The 17,331-nt window shown below is 47.6% G+C and overlaps 1 protein-coding gene across 5 annotated transcripts in view; it reads left to right on the plus strand.

The window, feature by feature from the left end:
• The window catches only part of Rbp (RIMS binding protein), a 419,392-nt gene that overhangs the window by 147,851 nt on the left and 254,210 nt on the right, over positions 1–17,331 (plus strand). For all 5 annotated transcript variants that reach the window (XM_075889336.1, XM_075889331.1, XM_075889334.1 and 2 more), the window contains exon 4: positions 1,655–1,756. In XM_075889336.1, the coding sequence (XP_075745451.1) occupies positions 1,655–1,756 (102 nt within the window). The remainder of the gene's footprint in view (positions 1–1,654; positions 1,757–17,331) is intronic.

Genomic DNA, 17,331 nt, shown 5'->3' on the forward strand with positions numbered 1-17,331 from the left:
CGCCTTCTTGCAGTGTTGGTATATATCTGTGAAGTATACCTCCGGCCAGACGTGCTTTGCCCAGACTGGAGTTCGGATGGCTTGTACTGGCAACAGCCGTAGTGTGGCTCCTTCGCTGCGTTGTAGGTCTGGGTGAGGCGGCGACGTTCTGCAGTGGTTCAGAATGGGCACACGCCTCCACTGGTTAAAAAGTTATTGTATCTTTTACAGTAATTCTCATTGAGAAAACAAAGAGAAGTTATTGAGCAATGACAACAGATGGGGTCGAAAATACATGACGGTTCAATTAAATTACCGTTGAGGAAATTGTCGACCAGTATTGAAAATTGGCCTATGACTTTCAATTCAAAGCTATCAATGAACTCGACATAGATTTATCATTGAGAGAGCATGAAATGGCGATGGAAGCCAGTCCTCGACATCCTCCAAGACGGAACCGTGGAACACCTTCGGCACACGTGGCTTCCGCAGCGTAGGAGGCGCGGCTGCAGCGCCTTTCACAGCATTTGGGGATGTCACTGACGTCATCTCGGGCAGAGGTCCAACCTCAGGAGGCAGTCATCGGAGTCTTCGGCTTGCGCGCTGAACAGGTGTTGTAACAGCAGATACAGGGCTACCAGGAGGCGTAGGAAACATCGGCTTGGGGTGACCCCGCACCTCCACCAGTTGCCACGTGCTACTAAATGATTTTACTCGGAAGAATTGAGCCGGCAGGGGGACACACAGAAAACTGGCAAGATGGCTGACTCAATAACAACAACAACTAGCTAGAGCGCGCGCTGCCCTAGAACGTTTTCTTCCATTCTAGCGGGCAGCCGTGGCTCTCGCTTGCCGTACCTAGTGGGCAAGTGGCATATATACCACGCCGAGCCGTGTGCATCCTAAGAATGTAAAAGGTAAGAGTGGACGGCTCTGTACAAAGCCCCATTCCGGCTTTACATCTTGCCTTAGGGAGTTTTTTATTTCTTTGTTACGAAATATTCGAACAAAGCCTTCAAGTGCGAAGTGCGATGCTGCCGTATATATATATATATATATATATATATATATATATATATTATATATTATATATATATATATATATATATATATATATATATATATTATATATTATATATATATATATATATATATAAAAGGAAAGAAGTGTATGCCTAAGGGCTCGTTTTTTCCGTGTTTTTAAACAATATTAATGACATATAACAGGCAATAATGCCAAGAAAAGTATAGGGGCAGATATTAGACCAAATTCTGATGTAAATATGAAGAAAAGTGGGTGAAAAAATAACTCGCCGTGGGCAGGATCCGAACTTGTGACCATCGAATGACGCGTTCGAAGGACGTATATATATATATATATATATATATATATATATATATATATATATATATATATATATATATATATATATATATATATATATATATATATATATATATATATATATTTCACAATACACAATTTTGATAAAGTACTATGACAGCCAGGCACCTGTCGTCATCGTATCGTACTGTAGATGGTGGCGAGTTGCGGCCAGACTTGCGGCCAGACCAGACTATCGCATATACTGCTAAATGTGTTAAATGTATTGGACTGACACTTTCAATTCTGAGACGTCTTCATTATAAGTGTTTGCGGCTTTCGTTGATGCAGAATTGCCTGCTGTACCAGAACGTGGGCGAGCTCCAGCATATGATCAAGCAGTCCGCGAAAGAAAGACTGCAACTGGAACGTCAAGTGGCTCATCTTCATCAAGTAAGCACCTACGTACTCATTTTCATTTGCTGCTAAAGCTCTGCGGTGTACTCAATGCGGCCGGTATATTATATATCATCGCTGTAAATGAGAACGTGCCGGATAACCGAAGAGATGGTTCAGCAGCCTGCGAAAGTTCTTGCCGCAATGGAAGCGAAGTGAGTCGTCGCGTCCAGCTGTCAGCATTCGTGGTACTGTGCTGATGCGCAAGAAGTGCAGTGATTGGGAGGTCATTTATGACACATGCACCCATCTTTGTATACATCCGCCGAAGACTGTTTTGTGCACGTGCTATCTTATCATTGTTACGTATTCACTTATTTGGTGATAACGCGTAGTTCTTTGTTTTTTTGGGGGGAGGGGGGGGGGCTTGTAGTCATTAGTATCATCATTGTCAACCTGACTTCACCCAGTGCAGGGCAAAGGCAGCTGCCGCGTTCCGCCAATGGACTCGCTCCCGTGCTCACTGCTGCCATGTTGTACCATGCTGCCATGCTGTCTCCTCCTCTCGTGTTTGCCTTCTCTTGGGATGCAGTCAGTTATGCTCAATGACCAGCGGTTATCCTGCCTACGGGCTACGTACCCGGCCCATGTCAATTTCATCTTCTTGATTTCAACTATGATCTCCTTAACCCCGGCTTGTTCTCTGACCCACTTTGCTGTCTTCTTGTCTCTTAAGGTTACACATGTCATTCCCATTTCCAATGCTCTCCGTGTCGTCCCTCAATTTAAGTTGACCCTCTTTGTATCCTCCTAGTTTCTCCTCCCTACTGGTGAGTACCTCTAGGATGCAGCTGTGGTATATACCTTCCTCTTGAGGGTCAGTGGCAGACTACCATTCAGATTTCAGGAATGCTTGCTGATTATGATCCACCCAGTTTTTATTTTTCTAGTTATATTGCTCTCATAATTCGGCTCCGAGGTCACTACCTGGCCTAAGTAAACGCATTCCTCTATGTCTTCCAGTGTCTCGCAACCTATCGCAAAGCGCTGTTCGTCCCCGAGACTGTTGCACACAGGTTTAGTTTTATGCATACTAATTTTCAAACCTATATACGATTCTGTTTTCCTTGTCCAATTCAAATATGATGAGTTGTAGTTTGTCCCCTGAGTTACTCATTGATGCAATGTCATTTGTTATTTGTCAGTTACTGTTGTATTCTCCATTGACGCTTATCACTAACTCTTCCGAAATATTTGGACCTTAAAACTTCCTGTGAGCACCCGGTGAATAGTATTGGTGAGATCATGTCTCCCTGTCTTACCGACCTCTTTTTAGAGGGATTGTGTTGCCTTTTTTATGCAGGGCTGCGGTGGCTAGGAATTAGCCCTAAGTTTCTTCCAGTATATTCATACATGCTTCGTTAGCGCCCTGATTCCGTCGTACCTGCATAACTACTAATATCTTCCTGACCGAATGTAATGCCTTCTCGTAATCTACGAAGGCCATATTTATAGGGATTGTTTGTATTACACGCATTTCTCTGTCACCCGATTGACAGTATGAATGTGGCCTGTACAAAATCTTACTTGGTGGTTTGGTTGATTGAACTGTAATGCCGTCCTCATTCTATGAGCTATTATTTTTGTAGATAGCTTGTAGACAACTCCGGTAAGTTGAACGGCCTGTAATTTTTAAAGTGGCTGACGTTCCTTTTCGTGGGCGCATTGAGACCTAAAAAAGGAGATGTCTAAAGAGAGAGAAATGTTTATTTCGAATGAAAAGCTTGAAGTTCGGCCTGAAAACATTTTCTGGCCTGCTACTCAGCGTAGAAAACGACTAAGAAAAAAAGCACCTAAGAAAGGTGGGGGAGCATAATCGTGCGCAGGGTTCTGCTTTAGTACGGGGGGGGGGGGGGTGTAAGGTTTTACTTTAGGAGGAGGAGGAAAAGGTGCATGTCATCACATTGCCCCTCCTACAAACCTGCAGTTTCCGACCCCCTCCTTCTGGGGCTCTTGTGATCCGAACTCGGTGCAAAGACAAGGTAATGTGGGAAGAAGAATGGGATGAGAAGTATAAAGTTGGAGAAAACGAAATAAAATGAAGAAAAAAAAAACGTTTTGGTGTGGCGGAATTCGAAGCCGGTCACCCTCTATTCGAAGGTGAGACTCGTGACCAGTTGGCACGGTAGCAGAATGAGCATTTATTGGAACCGTGTGATTGCGTTTCTATAGCCGGAGAACAAGAAGCAGATAGAGAGCATGAGAAGGGAAGGTAGATAGAATCAGAAACAGCTGGAAAGATACAGAGAGCGGTGTAGAAAGACACAGAGGGAGATTAAGAGAAAGAGAAAGAAAGAAAGCATAGCGTAGCCGTATATATTGTAGCCATATACAAGTGTTGTGAGAAGGTTGGAAAGAGAATCGGGGTGAAAAGAAGGGAATCGAAAAAGGGAAGCCCGCCAGCTCTACTGTTTCCATTGTTGCCAGGCCTAGTTAGCTTGCGTTAATTTGATTGATTGATTTGTGGGGTTTAACGTCCCAAACCCACCATATGATTATGAGAGACGCCGTAGTGGAGGGCTCCGGAAATCTAGACCACCTGGGGTTCTTTAACGTGCACCCAAATCTGAGCACACGGGCCTACAACATTTCCGCCTCTATCGGAAATGCAGCCGCCGCAGCCGGGATTCGAACCCGCGACTTGCGGGTCAGCGGCCGAGTACCTTAGCCACTAGACCACCACGGCGGGGCAACTTGCGTTAATTTGGCTACATATTTGGTCTTGGGGAGGCGAGAGAAATACCTTGGTTACTTGGCTAATTTTGACTATACTTTCTTGGTCCCTCAATTTGAATCAAGTCGTCGGTACCTTGTGAGGTTGCGGCCACTGGCGCTTGAGTAGGCGTGGTCAAGACATTGCGATCAAGGCGCGTCTCCTGCTCCCTAAATTCCTAATTTGGCACTCGCATTACACAAAAGAAAAGATACATGTCACGTGGTTGAGGCTTCTAGGAAAAAACTGTTGCATGGCGCCTCATTTAGCACCTATCGCGTAGCGCGACTCGGAGCTTCAACTTCAAGTGTACGGAACACTCGAAATCGCTCCACGTCCGGGACACATAACACTCATCGACACTGGAAATGTGTACGATGAACTGTGTTCTCTCCTTGAGTTAGGTGGGTAGTGAACCTTGGAAACGTGTTAATATCTAATTTTTTTCAGCATGAGAATAAAAAAAAAAAAGATTTCGAAGTGGGAAACAATTTATCCCCCAATTCCAGCAACTGCGAAATTTGAGCTCAGTTATGCAGTGCTGATCTTATTGCCGCCACAAGGCTGATACTTCGAAAACTTTCATGAAAAGTGGCGCATTACACGTGAAGAGAAAGTCATTTCCGCAAGAGAGCGAGAAGGTTCGTCATCCGGCACGAAACGATCGCTGCAGTCAAGAACTTGTGCTTTAATCTCAGCAGTTGTGATTTTGGAGGGTTCTCTCTTCTACTTGTTTACATTTACACCGAAAGACTCTCTGATTTACTCATTTGGATGGAAATGTCGTATTTGTTTTCGTATATACAGGGTGTCCCACATAACTTGAACCAAGAGTTCCAAAGTGAAAGACACTTCAGTGGCGAATTGAACCAAACGCGTACTACTCGCTCTAGCCTGGAGGTACTCAGGCTATTTTTTTATTTCTCCCATACAAATAATGAATAATTTTTAATTGCCTATTTTTAATTTTGACCTGGAAACCCAAAATATGAACACTGAGATGTAGTGCACTTTCAGAAACCACCGACAAAATTGTTTCCTGTACGATACGTCTAGCGCTGTTATTTTTTCCGCGTTGTAGAGAAAAGAGAGAGAAAATTTTAATGCGGAAAGGCAGGGAGGTTAACCAGAAAACATATCCGGTTTGCTACCCTGCACTGGGGAAAGGGTAATGGGAAAGGGAGGGAGAGAAGCACAAACACACATACACACACTCGCACACAGTAGTGTCACAATCGTTCTACGAGGCGGGTCGCTCGCAGAAACTTCATCAGCGCCTTCGTTGCTTTCTGGCGTGAAGCTCGATCTTTCCGACATTCCAAGATTGACTGCTCAGAAAATGGCTGGTCGTCGAGGCGAGCAAACACTGCTGAGAGGGACTGTCGCTGAGAGCTGTACTGGGGGCACTGACATAAAATATGTTCAATTGTTTCGTCATTGTCGCAATGGTCGCATGTAGCGCTGTCTCTCATTCCGATGCGGCAGGCAAAAGCGTTCGTGAAAGACACCCCAAGCCACATACGGCAGAGAAGGGTCGTCTCGGATCGGGGTAGGCCAGATGGAATAGTAAGTCGTAGGCATGGGTCCAGGCGGTGAAGACGGGTGTGGAGAAAACCGGGCGTATTCCGCATAGACCTTGCGACATCCTGCGCAAGCGTATTAATCTTTGCTGCTGCGTCGCTTCTTGATAGTGGAATGGGTTCCATCACTCCATTTTCGTGAGCATTCTTAGCTGCATTGTCGGCATGCTCGTTACCGATGTTGCCGCAATGGCCTGGTAACCACTGAAAAGATATGTCATGTCCTTCGTCTATTAGGTGATGGTACAGTTGTCGTATTTCGAGCGCCAATTGATCTTGAGGTCCACGACGTAGAGTATTGTGTAGACATTGGAGAGCTGGTTTGGAATCAGTAAAAATGCTCCATTTTTGTGGTGTCTCTTGGTCAATCCTGCGGAGTGCGCTGCGGAGTGCCGCGAGCTCCACGGCTGTCGATGTCGTCTTGTGTGACGTTCTGAACTGGATGGTTTCGGCTCTTGCTGGGAAGATCACAGCTCCTGCAGATCCTCCAACAGTTGTCGAGCCATCCGTGTAAAGTTTGACATGATCTTTGTATTCTTCGTGTAGCATGAGTAGAATCATCTGCTTTAAAGCTGGCGCCGAGAGCTCCGCCTTCTTGCGAATCCCCGGCACTGTCAAGCGCAGTTTTGGTCGGTCCAAGCACCAAGGAGGTGTTAGTATCCGTTCCGGAGGTGTGTAGACTGTTGGAAGGCACTCACGGAAAGTCAATACTCTCTTACAGAAGGAGGCACTCGGTCGATCTTCTGGAAGCGAAGCTAGGTGGTGGGCAGGGGCGCGAGCAAGGTGTCTAATATGAGCTCTAAGCACCTCCAAAGTAATGTGCACTGTGGCCGGATGATCTTTGGCGATTGCGATGGTTTCCGCTGTTGATGTACAGCGTGGTAATCCAAGACAGACTCTGAGTGCCTGGCCCTGGGCGTTTTCTATTGTGCGTATACTGCTTTTGCAAGCGTTCGTCAGAACCGGCAAGCTATACCGCAGGTACCCCAGAAACAGCGTTTTGTACAAATGCAACATCGCGTGCACTGATGTGCCCCACGTTTTGCCTCCGAGGAACTTGAAAAGTTGTGCGATGGCCGTTAGGCGCTTCTTTAGAGTGGCCACATGGGGACTCCAGCAGAGATTTCGATCAATCGTGACCCCCAAAAACCTGTGGGTCCTGGCGTAGCAGACACTGTGTCCATTGATGGCGATGGGATATGACGTCATTGCCTTCCGCGTGAACGCGACCAGCGCCGATTTCTCAGGAGAAATCTCGAGGCCTTGTTCTCTAAGGTACGCCGATATTGAATTCGCTGCTTTCTGGAGTCTCGCACGTACCTGAGGACGTGTTACACCTGATGTCCAGGCACAAATATCATCTGCATAGAGAGATATCTGCACGGAATCTGGTATGCGTTCAACGAGACCGATCAGAACCAGGTTGAACAGTGTGGGGCTCAATACACCACCTTGAGGAACACCACGGTGTGTATAATGTTCAGAAGTCGGCCCATCATCAGTTTGCATAAACAATGATCTCATATGTAGGTAGCATTGGATCCAGCGGTACACTCGCCCACCCAAACCAACTGACTCGAGGGCGTCAAGTATGGCTTCGTGAGAAACATTGTCATATGCTCCTTTGACATCTAAAAATAGTGCGACAGATAACCGTCTGCTCATTTTCTGGTGTTGTACGTAGGTCACCAGGTCAATGACATTGTCAATGGAGCTCCGAAGACGACGAAAACCGGCCATGGCGTCTGGATATATTCTATGGCGTTCTAGGAACCACTCGAGTCTGGCAAGGATCATTCGCTCCATCAGCTTCCCTACGCAACTAGCCAGCGCTATCGGGCGGTATGATGTCAGCTCTAGAGGCGATTTTCCAGGTTTGAGAAGTGCAACCAACCGGCTTGTTTTCCACTCTCTGGGGACCGTTCCATCTCTCCAAGACTCATTGAATACTTCCAGCAAAGCACTTCGTGCTCGATCACCGAGATTGCATAATAGGCGGTATGATATGCCATCCGGCCCAGGCGATGACAATCGATTGCATGAAGCAAGAGCCACATTCAGTTCTTCCATTGAAAAAGGCAGGTCCAGGTGCGGGTCAAGTGAATGTGGCGTGTAATGAGCAGTAAGGGCTTCTGTGCAATTTGGTGGGCCCGCAATCTTCCTACAAAAATCTTCCGCTACCTCGATATCCCTTCTATTTTGGAAAAGGGCCAAGGCTTTAAACGGAAAACGTTGTTGGGGAAATGTGCGTAGGCCTCGCACGGTTCGCCATATTTGAGAAAGCGGTTTGCGAGGGTCTAGACTCGCGCAAAATTTCGCCCACCGTTGAAACTCCAGTTTGTCTATACGACGCTGGATCTTCTTTTGCATGCGCCTGGCCATCCGTAGATCTTGAATGGATTTTGTGCGTCGATATCTACGCTCCGCACGCCGACGAGTCGCACGGAGTCGCTCTAACTCCATGTCCGTTTCTGAGGGCCTTGAAGAATATGCCAGCGTGCGCATCGCACTCTGCGCTGCTTGTTTGATCGCTTGCTCAATGTCAGAGGTTAAGCCTTGTTCACAAGCGTGTTCAATGTTGGTTTTGAATGCTGAAAGATCGATCTTCCGTACGGTTTTCGGCGGGTGGTCGCTAGCAAAGCCTTCGATGGTGAGATAACTGGGGATGTGATCGCTACCATGTGTCTCGATGTCTAAAAACCACTTAACGCTTGTGGCGAAGCGACGTGACACGAACGTCAAGTCCAAACAGCTGCTGTACGTTGATCCTCGCAGAAATGTAGGGCTCCCATCATTAAGTACAGACAGTTCATGAGTCGATACAAATGAAGCCAGCCTCCGGCCCGTGGTATTGACTTTTGAACTTCCCCAGATTGGGTGGTGGGCGTTGAAGTCTCCTATAATTATCCACGGATCCGGGACGCTCGAAAGAATGTCATCCAGTCTTTGGCAATCAAAACGGGCTGAGGGAGATAAGTAGACACCTATTAATGTGAAGGTGAGGGTTTTCTGCTTCACAGTCAGGCAAACATATTGGTTCTCATCATGAGGCGACACAGGTTGAATGATGTAGGTAAGCTCCCGACGAATATACACAATGACCTTGCTGCTTTCGTTTCGGGTTTTGGACGGGATTGATTCGTAGCCAGATAGCCTGATCGGGTTTGATAATTTCGGTTCACATATTACGATGATTGGGAAAAGGTTAGAAAACACGTACTGACGAAAATCGGAAATCCGTGATCTAAGTCCTCTTGCGTTCCACTGGATGACTGATGCTTCTCTGACGTCTTTGCGGAACGATTGTTGATCTCCTGCCATGACTCTACGCGAGGGAGGCGAGGACTGGGCTCAGCGCGTCCAACACCTGTAACCCGCTTCGAGCGGTTGGAGTTCCCAGGCTTCTTAGTATGTCTGCCATGACAGCGACGAGGGATCGTAACATCGGGATGATCTGTCGATCGACCCTTGACACATCCTCAACGGAAGTAGACTCGGTGGAAGGTGTAGGGCGGCGAGGCCTCGCAGGAGGCTCCTTTGCAGGCTGTGTACGCGGAAGCGTAGGCCACTCATCCGCAGCTGTGAGCTTCTCCACTTCTTTTCGCTTCGTGCTTACTACTTCACTCGTGCTCGGAGGAAATGGGTTATGCGCAACACTCTGTCCTCCACGCCTCCGTCGGCGACTACGTCGCCGCCGTACCCTTTCAGCAGCCTCTCTGTGGGTTGAATTGTCCCTAACCATTTGTTTGATAATGGCGATTTCCTTCTTAATTCGAGGGCATTCCTTGGATGCAGCATCATGCGGACCATCACAGTTTCTGCACTTCAGACTTGTTGCCCGACATGCGTCTGCAGTGTGCGGCTCAGCGCATCGGGGGCATACTGTGGTGTTTGTACATACACTCTTGATGTGACCAATTTTCATGCAGTTATGGCACTGGAGTGGTTTAGGGACAAATTGTCGAACAGGATGTCGGAAGTGTCCCACTTTGACATGCGACGGAATGGAATCTCCTTTGAACATTATCTTTACACATCGGGTGTTTCCGAGGCGAAGTACATTCGCGATGAGAACTCCTTCGTTCGCTGGTTTTATGAGAGTTGGGAGGTCCGAGTTTGCTATGGCCAAATCAATGTCGTATATTACTCCCGCCGTGCAGGCACCGTCCATTGGAATAACCGGTCGTACTTTGATGCCTCCCAAATCTGATACTCTGCGAAGCTTGTCTATGGCGCTGGCAGTCATTGTGTCCACAGCTAGAATATTCTTCCGCGTGTTCACCCGGATATCCTTAATGTCGTTTGGTGCTACCCCCTCAAAGTACATAGAGAGAGCTTGCCTGTTTACTGCTCGAAGGCTGATGGTGGAGTCCTCGGGCATGAAGAGGATGGTGTGCGGCCAGCATTCTCCTTTTGACTGAGACGTTAATGTCCCTGCTGGTGAAGACGACTTGATACTTCTTCTTTTGGCCTTCCTGCTTCTCACGGTCTCGAAGTCGTCATCCGACGAGTCGTCGCCAGTGGCCGAGTACAGTTCCGTGTCCTCGCTGGTGCTCGAACAGGTGCTTCGTTTCCGCGACGAGCTTGCCAAAGGTGGTCTATGGTCGGACATAGCCGCAGAAGGCTCCACGTCCACAGCCATGATGCAGTGACTATCACCGTTGGCCTCACTGGTTCTGGGCCAGGCGCGCTGATTTACCGAGGAGCTCGCCATAGCAGACCTCTGGCTGGGCGGACCAGTGGATGACTCCGCGTCCGTCGCCTTGGGGCAGGGAGCAGCGTCTCCCGTAGAAAGCGAAAAACTTGATAACAATGCTCGGAGCCGAAAGCAGAAGCGTTCTATGAAGAGACACTTCGTCGTCGTCCTCCGTTGTAGAGAAAGCCTATAGCAGCACTATAGCAGCGCGCTCGCGGTCCGTCACACGGCTTCTTTTCGCGTTTCGCGGGCTTTCTTTACAACGTGGAAAAAAATAACAGCGCGAGACGTATCGCACAGAAAACAATTTAGTCGGTGGTTTCTGAAAGGGCTTTATATCTCAGTGTTCATATTTTGGGTTTCCAGCCCATAGTTAGAGAATCAGGTCGTTCAGAGTTATTAAATAATTTGTATGGAGAGAAATAAGAAATTGCCTGAGTGCCTACAGGCTATAGTGTGAGTAGTATGCGTTTGGTTCGATTCGCCTCCTATGTGTCTCTCGTTCTCGAATTCTTGGCTCAAGCTCAAGTTATGTGGGACTCCTTGTATGGAGTAGAAACTTTGGCTACGTTTACTACTTTTGGCTAGCGTTGGATTACTTTTTGACTAGCTTTGTGATTGTCTGGCTATTTCTTTCCTTTTTTTTCGATCTGACTACCCTGGCTATTTGTAAAGTTTTCGCACCATTTCTCGTGCAGCTGCCTCATTTTAGATGCGGAAGCATCTTATACTCGCGCCTTGTAGTGCGCCGTCCGCGCCGTCCGCGCCGTCCGCACCGCTTCTCGAACATTCGACAGCTGACGCGCGCGCATGCGCCGTCGCGCCGTCGCCCACTCTTCCACCATCTGTGCATCCCTTCCTCCTCTACACACCGCGCGCGCTTCACTCCTCCACCATCTGTGCACCCTTCCTCCTCTACACACCGCGTTGGATTGGATTGGATAAACTTTTATTTGGTCCTCCAAAACACAGATCACTGTGTTGCGGGCAGCTCCCACGTGGGGACTGAGATGCCAAGCTCCTCAGCCGCCTCTCGGGCTTGGTGGACAGCCCAGAGCTGATCTGCCAAGGATGAGCTGCGGATTGCCGCCTCCCATCTGGCAGAGGTGATGTGCGATAAATGAGCGAATTTGGTGCACTGCCAGAGCATGTGTTCTAATGAAGCTATTTACCCACAATGTGGACAAAGATTACTTGGATATAGGTCAGGGTACATGATGTGTAACATTTTCAAAGTAGGGTACATCCGCGTTTGCAAAAGCCTTAATGTAAGTGCTTGGGGCTGGGTTAGATTTTTGTGAGGTGGAGGGAAAATCCTTTTAGACAGGTAGAAATGTTTAGTGAGCTCGTCATATGTTGTAAGAATTTCCCACATCTACAATTCTCCTGATTCTCCAGTGGACGCGCATGTGGCGTCGCGCTTCGAGAACATTCAAGAGCTGACAGTGCATGCGCCGTCGTGCTGTATATATACTCAAGGTCGGCGCTCGCTCGCTCAGTTGCCGCTCGTCGGTTGGTTTGTACGGCGCGTCGACGTCCAAGGTCGCGGTGAAATGAATTCCAACGAATCCACAAACACAATGATCGACGTCCCTTCAACCAGCGCCGCCCTTTCGCATACGTGTGTTCGTGCTCACTCATTTAACACCCCCTCCTACAACCACGTTAACCAATTTAGCCATCGACCCAAGTAAGTCGCAATTTAACACCCCATTTCACAACCACGTTAACCAATTTAGCCATCGACCCAAGTAAGTCGCACTTTAACACCCCGTTAACCAATTATATGGTCCGCATCCTCCTCAGTGTTCCCCCGAGGGAAGCTGCGGGCAATTTTTTTTTCTTTCTTCATTTGTGCCACAGTAAACGATTTTTCACGATACACGTTTGCGGACTGCATTCGTTTAGCGAAACTCTGGCGTTAGTGGAGCCGCGGTATTGCCCTCTGCGTAAGAGCTGCTGGTCGGACTTGGGCTTTTCCGCACAGTGTTGCTACACACCGCCACAACTCCCATACAGCAAGGCTCACCGAGTGCATCTATTTACTATACACGGGGAAAACCAGTTATAGCTCACATCTAAACCGATACATGCTATTTGCCCGATCTCGCTGTGACCCACCGCCTGCCTTTGCTCGGAAATTAACGTAGGCCTAACGACGTCATATTGTGGTTCGGTTTCGTATTCCACTTGCCGACATGTTGCAATCGGTAAGCATGGCGAAACGGCGCCAAGACAGACCGGCGTCGGCCCCTAATGATTGCGCTTGCGGCTGCCTCGCAGAAGGGTGTCTGCTAAATATACGGGTAATAATATTCCGGCTACTAGTCTACTCTGCTTTCTTGCACGTGAAATATCTGTGCCAGCGTCTAACATAAGCGTACCGTGGTTATGGGACGCTAAACCCGAACAACTAAATTAAATCTTCTGTGCCCTAGAAGTCGGTTTCATCGATGCTGTCACGCCACTCCATCACGTCGCGAGGATGCAAGTGCTGCTAAAAGGGAGGACCCGATGTTAATTAATGCTGGGACTTTTCTCGGTATCACGCGGGCGTTTTCAGAATTCACGAAAAGTTAGCATTCACGAATAGGTGTTAGCTCTTCTTTGTAAGGTGCATTTTACGCTTCATCATAAATCATCGCGAAGAATCTGCCGAAAGTTTCGCGTCAGCGTGTACACTGTGCTCGTGGGACGAGATTCATTCACCCCCCTTTTTAAAGCGTCAGTTGCTCTTCTTGTTTTCCCTCTCTATTTATATGTGGCACTTTGTTTTGTCGATGTTGTTGCCGCTGTTGCCGTAACGGCGCTGCTTGTGGCGTACAGAGCGGCAGATTCATAACTGTTCGAACGCCCCTGCACCAGCATATACGGAGATGCGCGCCTATGGTGCGCATTTAGACGGGAAACCGAAGTGGTTTGAGGCCTAGCACGCTCGACATGAAGCAAGAGACGACGCGCCCGCTATCGGCAGGCTACAGGGAAAAACCGTCGTTCCCAGCACTCGATGCGGAATTTACATAATACCATGTTTTCGAAAAAAAAAAGAGAGAACGCACAAGCCTTGCTAGTTTCTTTTCATTCTTCTCTCTCTTTTTTGGCACTTGACCCTTCGATGGTATACTTTCTACTTAGGTCTTTTCAGTGCTTCTATTCAGGCTTAGGTTATTACGTATTCATCTACGTTGGATACGCCAATGGCATGCATTTACTCCCAGCAGCTTTGGGGAAGTTTAGATGGGAAACGAACACTTCCTAGTTTGCAGCATTAGTGACCTTCAGCCGCTATTATTGTCAGAAACCTGTGCTACTACAACACGTACGGCTTTCTGAACAATGACTGCGGCGGCTGCATTTCCGATGGAGGCGGAAATGTTGTAGGCCCGTGTGCTCAGATTTGGGTGCACGTTAAAGAACCCCAGGTGGTCGAAATTTCCGGAGCCCTCCACTACGGCGTCTCTCATAATCATATGGTGGTTTTGGGACGTTAAACCCCACATATCCACAATGCCTCTGGCCCTGAGGGTATAATAAATAAATAAATAAATAAATAAATAAATAAATAAATAAATATCAATCAATCAATTTCTGAACAATGACGGAACAGGTTCGACTGAGTGAAGCTATAAGGGGGCACACTTCGCACCATAGGCATGCGCATTGAGGAGAATAGGTTGGTATAGGTGCCCTCTCTTCTTTCCCCTGGTAGCCACTTAAGACGGCGGGTCGTAAAAAAAAAATTCGGCAGATCCCACGTACCTTTGAAATCGACGTTATGCGAAGCATGCCAAGGGAAGGTGACCGTGTTGCAAATTTTGTTGAGCGACACGTAATAAAATGACGCTAAATATATCTATGAATGTTGCACACCCAGACTTATGTTGAAGAGTTGCAGATGTTTATATAACCAGTAGCTTGCACTTGCGCAACGATGTCAACTGGAACACGCGTATTAGCAACACCAGAAGCGAATATGAAGTGGCGCTGATGCTCGCGAGGATGTTGATTGATGTGATATGTGGGGTTTAACGTCCCAAAACCACCGTATGATTATGAGAGCCGCCGTAGTGGAGGGCTCCAGAAGTTTCGACCAACTCTTTAACGTGCACCCAAATCTACGCACACGGGCCTACAACATTTCCGCCTCCATTGGAAATGCAGCCGCCGCAGCGGGGATTCGAACCCGCGACCTGCGGGTCAGCAGCCGAGTACCTTAGCCACTAGACCACCGCGGCGGGGCTCGCGAGGATGTTGACCCTGGACACTTCTACATGAATTAACTTCAGTGCATGTCAACTATAACCACAATGGACGCTAACCCGACGTGGTGGCTGTATCAAAGGAGTACGTATGTAATGTTCATAAAATTGGGTAGGCAGCACTGCAACCACTTTTGACGTTTCACGAAGATTAGTGTTCACGAAGATTAGTGAAAAGCAGTTCCGTGACCCGCGGCGGTGGTCTAGTGGCCAAGGTACTCGGCTGCTGACCCACAGGTCACGGGCTTGAATTCCGGCTGCGGCGGCTGCATTTGCGATGGAGGCGGAAATGTTGTAGGTCCGTGTGCTCAGATTTGGGTGCACGTGAAAGAACCCCAGGTGGTCGAAATTTCCAGAGCCCTCCACTACGACGTCTCTCATAATCATACGGTGGTTTTGGGACGTTAAACCCGACAAATCAATCAATCGAAAAGCACTTCCGAGGCCTGGGGTAGATCTGTGGTGAAATGCTTCATTGCCACGCAGGATGCTTGTGTTCGATTCCAGCTGGGGCTCTGGCATTTATTCTTTGCATTCGTCGGGTCTACCGATGTGGGGTATTTCTTAACACTTGCGCGTTAAAATCGCCCTTGTGTGTTCTAGCCGTTCCTAGGAATACCAAGTGTCAATCACCTGTGGCACATAGCCGCCCGTGGGTATGTGCCACTGGCTGGCGAAAAGTGTTTGACGACGTACGTGACGTTATTTTGAGATTATTCCTGTCTTGACCAGCGCGTCATATTCGTCAAACGATCTAACCCTCCCATGCTAATTTTGGTTCACGCCAAGTTAATGCGAGGACCACGAGATCACTCACACGTAAGCGGCTAGATAGATAGATAGATAGATAGATAGATAGATAGATAGATAGATAGATAGATAGATAGATAGATAGATAGATAGATAGATAGATAGATAGATAGATAGATAGATAGATAGATAGATAGATAGATAGATAGATTTAATGTTGCTGAAGTTCGTTAAGGAATGCTTCACATTTAGTATCCCACATACATTTACTTAGTGCGGTGTGGTGCTAAAATTTACATTCGCCCCACCCCCTCCTCTAGTGGGCAACCCTGCTCATGCCTTTGCTTCGCGCCTCTCCCCCTTTAGGTGTTCAGGGAGGGTGGAGGGGGAGCGGGCGTGCGCACGAGTATCACTGAACCGCATCAATTCGCACAGCCACAGGCATTGTTGCGAAACTAACTGCCGCGCTCCATGACGCGAAACCTACCTCGTAATTATTTCATTCTCTGTATAACAAGTTGCGCGTTGTGCAACGTCGCGAGCGAAATGTTCCGCAAACGAAGTTAGAGAAGTAATCAGCATGCGGGCTCCAAGACTTCGAAAGCCATTGAACCACGTACAACGTTGCGCACTAGTTATACAGTGGCCGTAGCCGCCAAGTACTAAGTTAGCCTTCTTAGCTGGTGCCGTAGGCGTCTAAAGCAACCCGCCGCCCTCCTGCTTGAGTGGGCGAACATCGACTGGCGCAAATCCGTACGGCGTTCATATTCTAATATCGCTTACGATGGTTAGCTTGCCTTGCGCAAGATGTTGAGCTTCGCTTTGCGAACCGTACCTGCCTGGCACTTCTTTGCGTAAGAACATTTAATCTGAAAGATTGTCATTGTTCACAAACGTAGAAAGGTCACCGTGATGAGAAAAAAAAAGGAAGACTTGGCTGATAAGATTATACCGCTTCACTCTCGCAAGTGGTCGGAAATCAATCACTAGAAGAAACCACTTTCTATCATCTTTGGTTTGGATTTGCTGCGATCACGTTTCACTTCAGAGTGGCGTCGGCATTGGGTTGTGGCTAGGGGGCTGAATTTGATGCTGTATTTTATTCTGTAAATGAATCAAACACTACCTTGTTAATACTGCTCGATGTCGTTTTATTTTCAAATAAAAGTTGGAATATCGCTTTGTTGTAAAATCATTCGAAAGATTCATAGTAAAAAATACTAGAAAACTAGCTCATTATTATAAGGCTTTCACTTAACTAATTACGACGATGACGATCGCAAAAAGTATGCGTGAGTAGGCTAGATGTTGTCAAGTGAAAATATTGCCGACACTGGTAAAATTTTACTGGATGTGAGTTGGACGGAGAATGCGAAAAATTTATGTTGCATAGTCTCGGAGCTTCTAATTCGACGAATCACATGTCCACAGCATTGGTAAAAAAGGCATAATGTTACTTCATATCGAGTCTGAATTCGTGGTTGTGCGCGGCCACGCATTTCGTGGTGTGTCAGTACATTTTTTGAGGGGCGAAGCTCCTTAAGGCGTGGGTCTGTGCATCCTTTGATGTATGT

The sequence above is a fragment of the Rhipicephalus microplus genome, chromosome 3 (genome assembly GCF_043290135.1).
Source record: "Rhipicephalus microplus isolate Deutch F79 chromosome 3, USDA_Rmic, whole genome shotgun sequence".
NCBI classification, from domain to species: domain Eukaryota; kingdom Metazoa; phylum Arthropoda; class Arachnida; order Ixodida; family Ixodidae; genus Rhipicephalus; species Rhipicephalus microplus.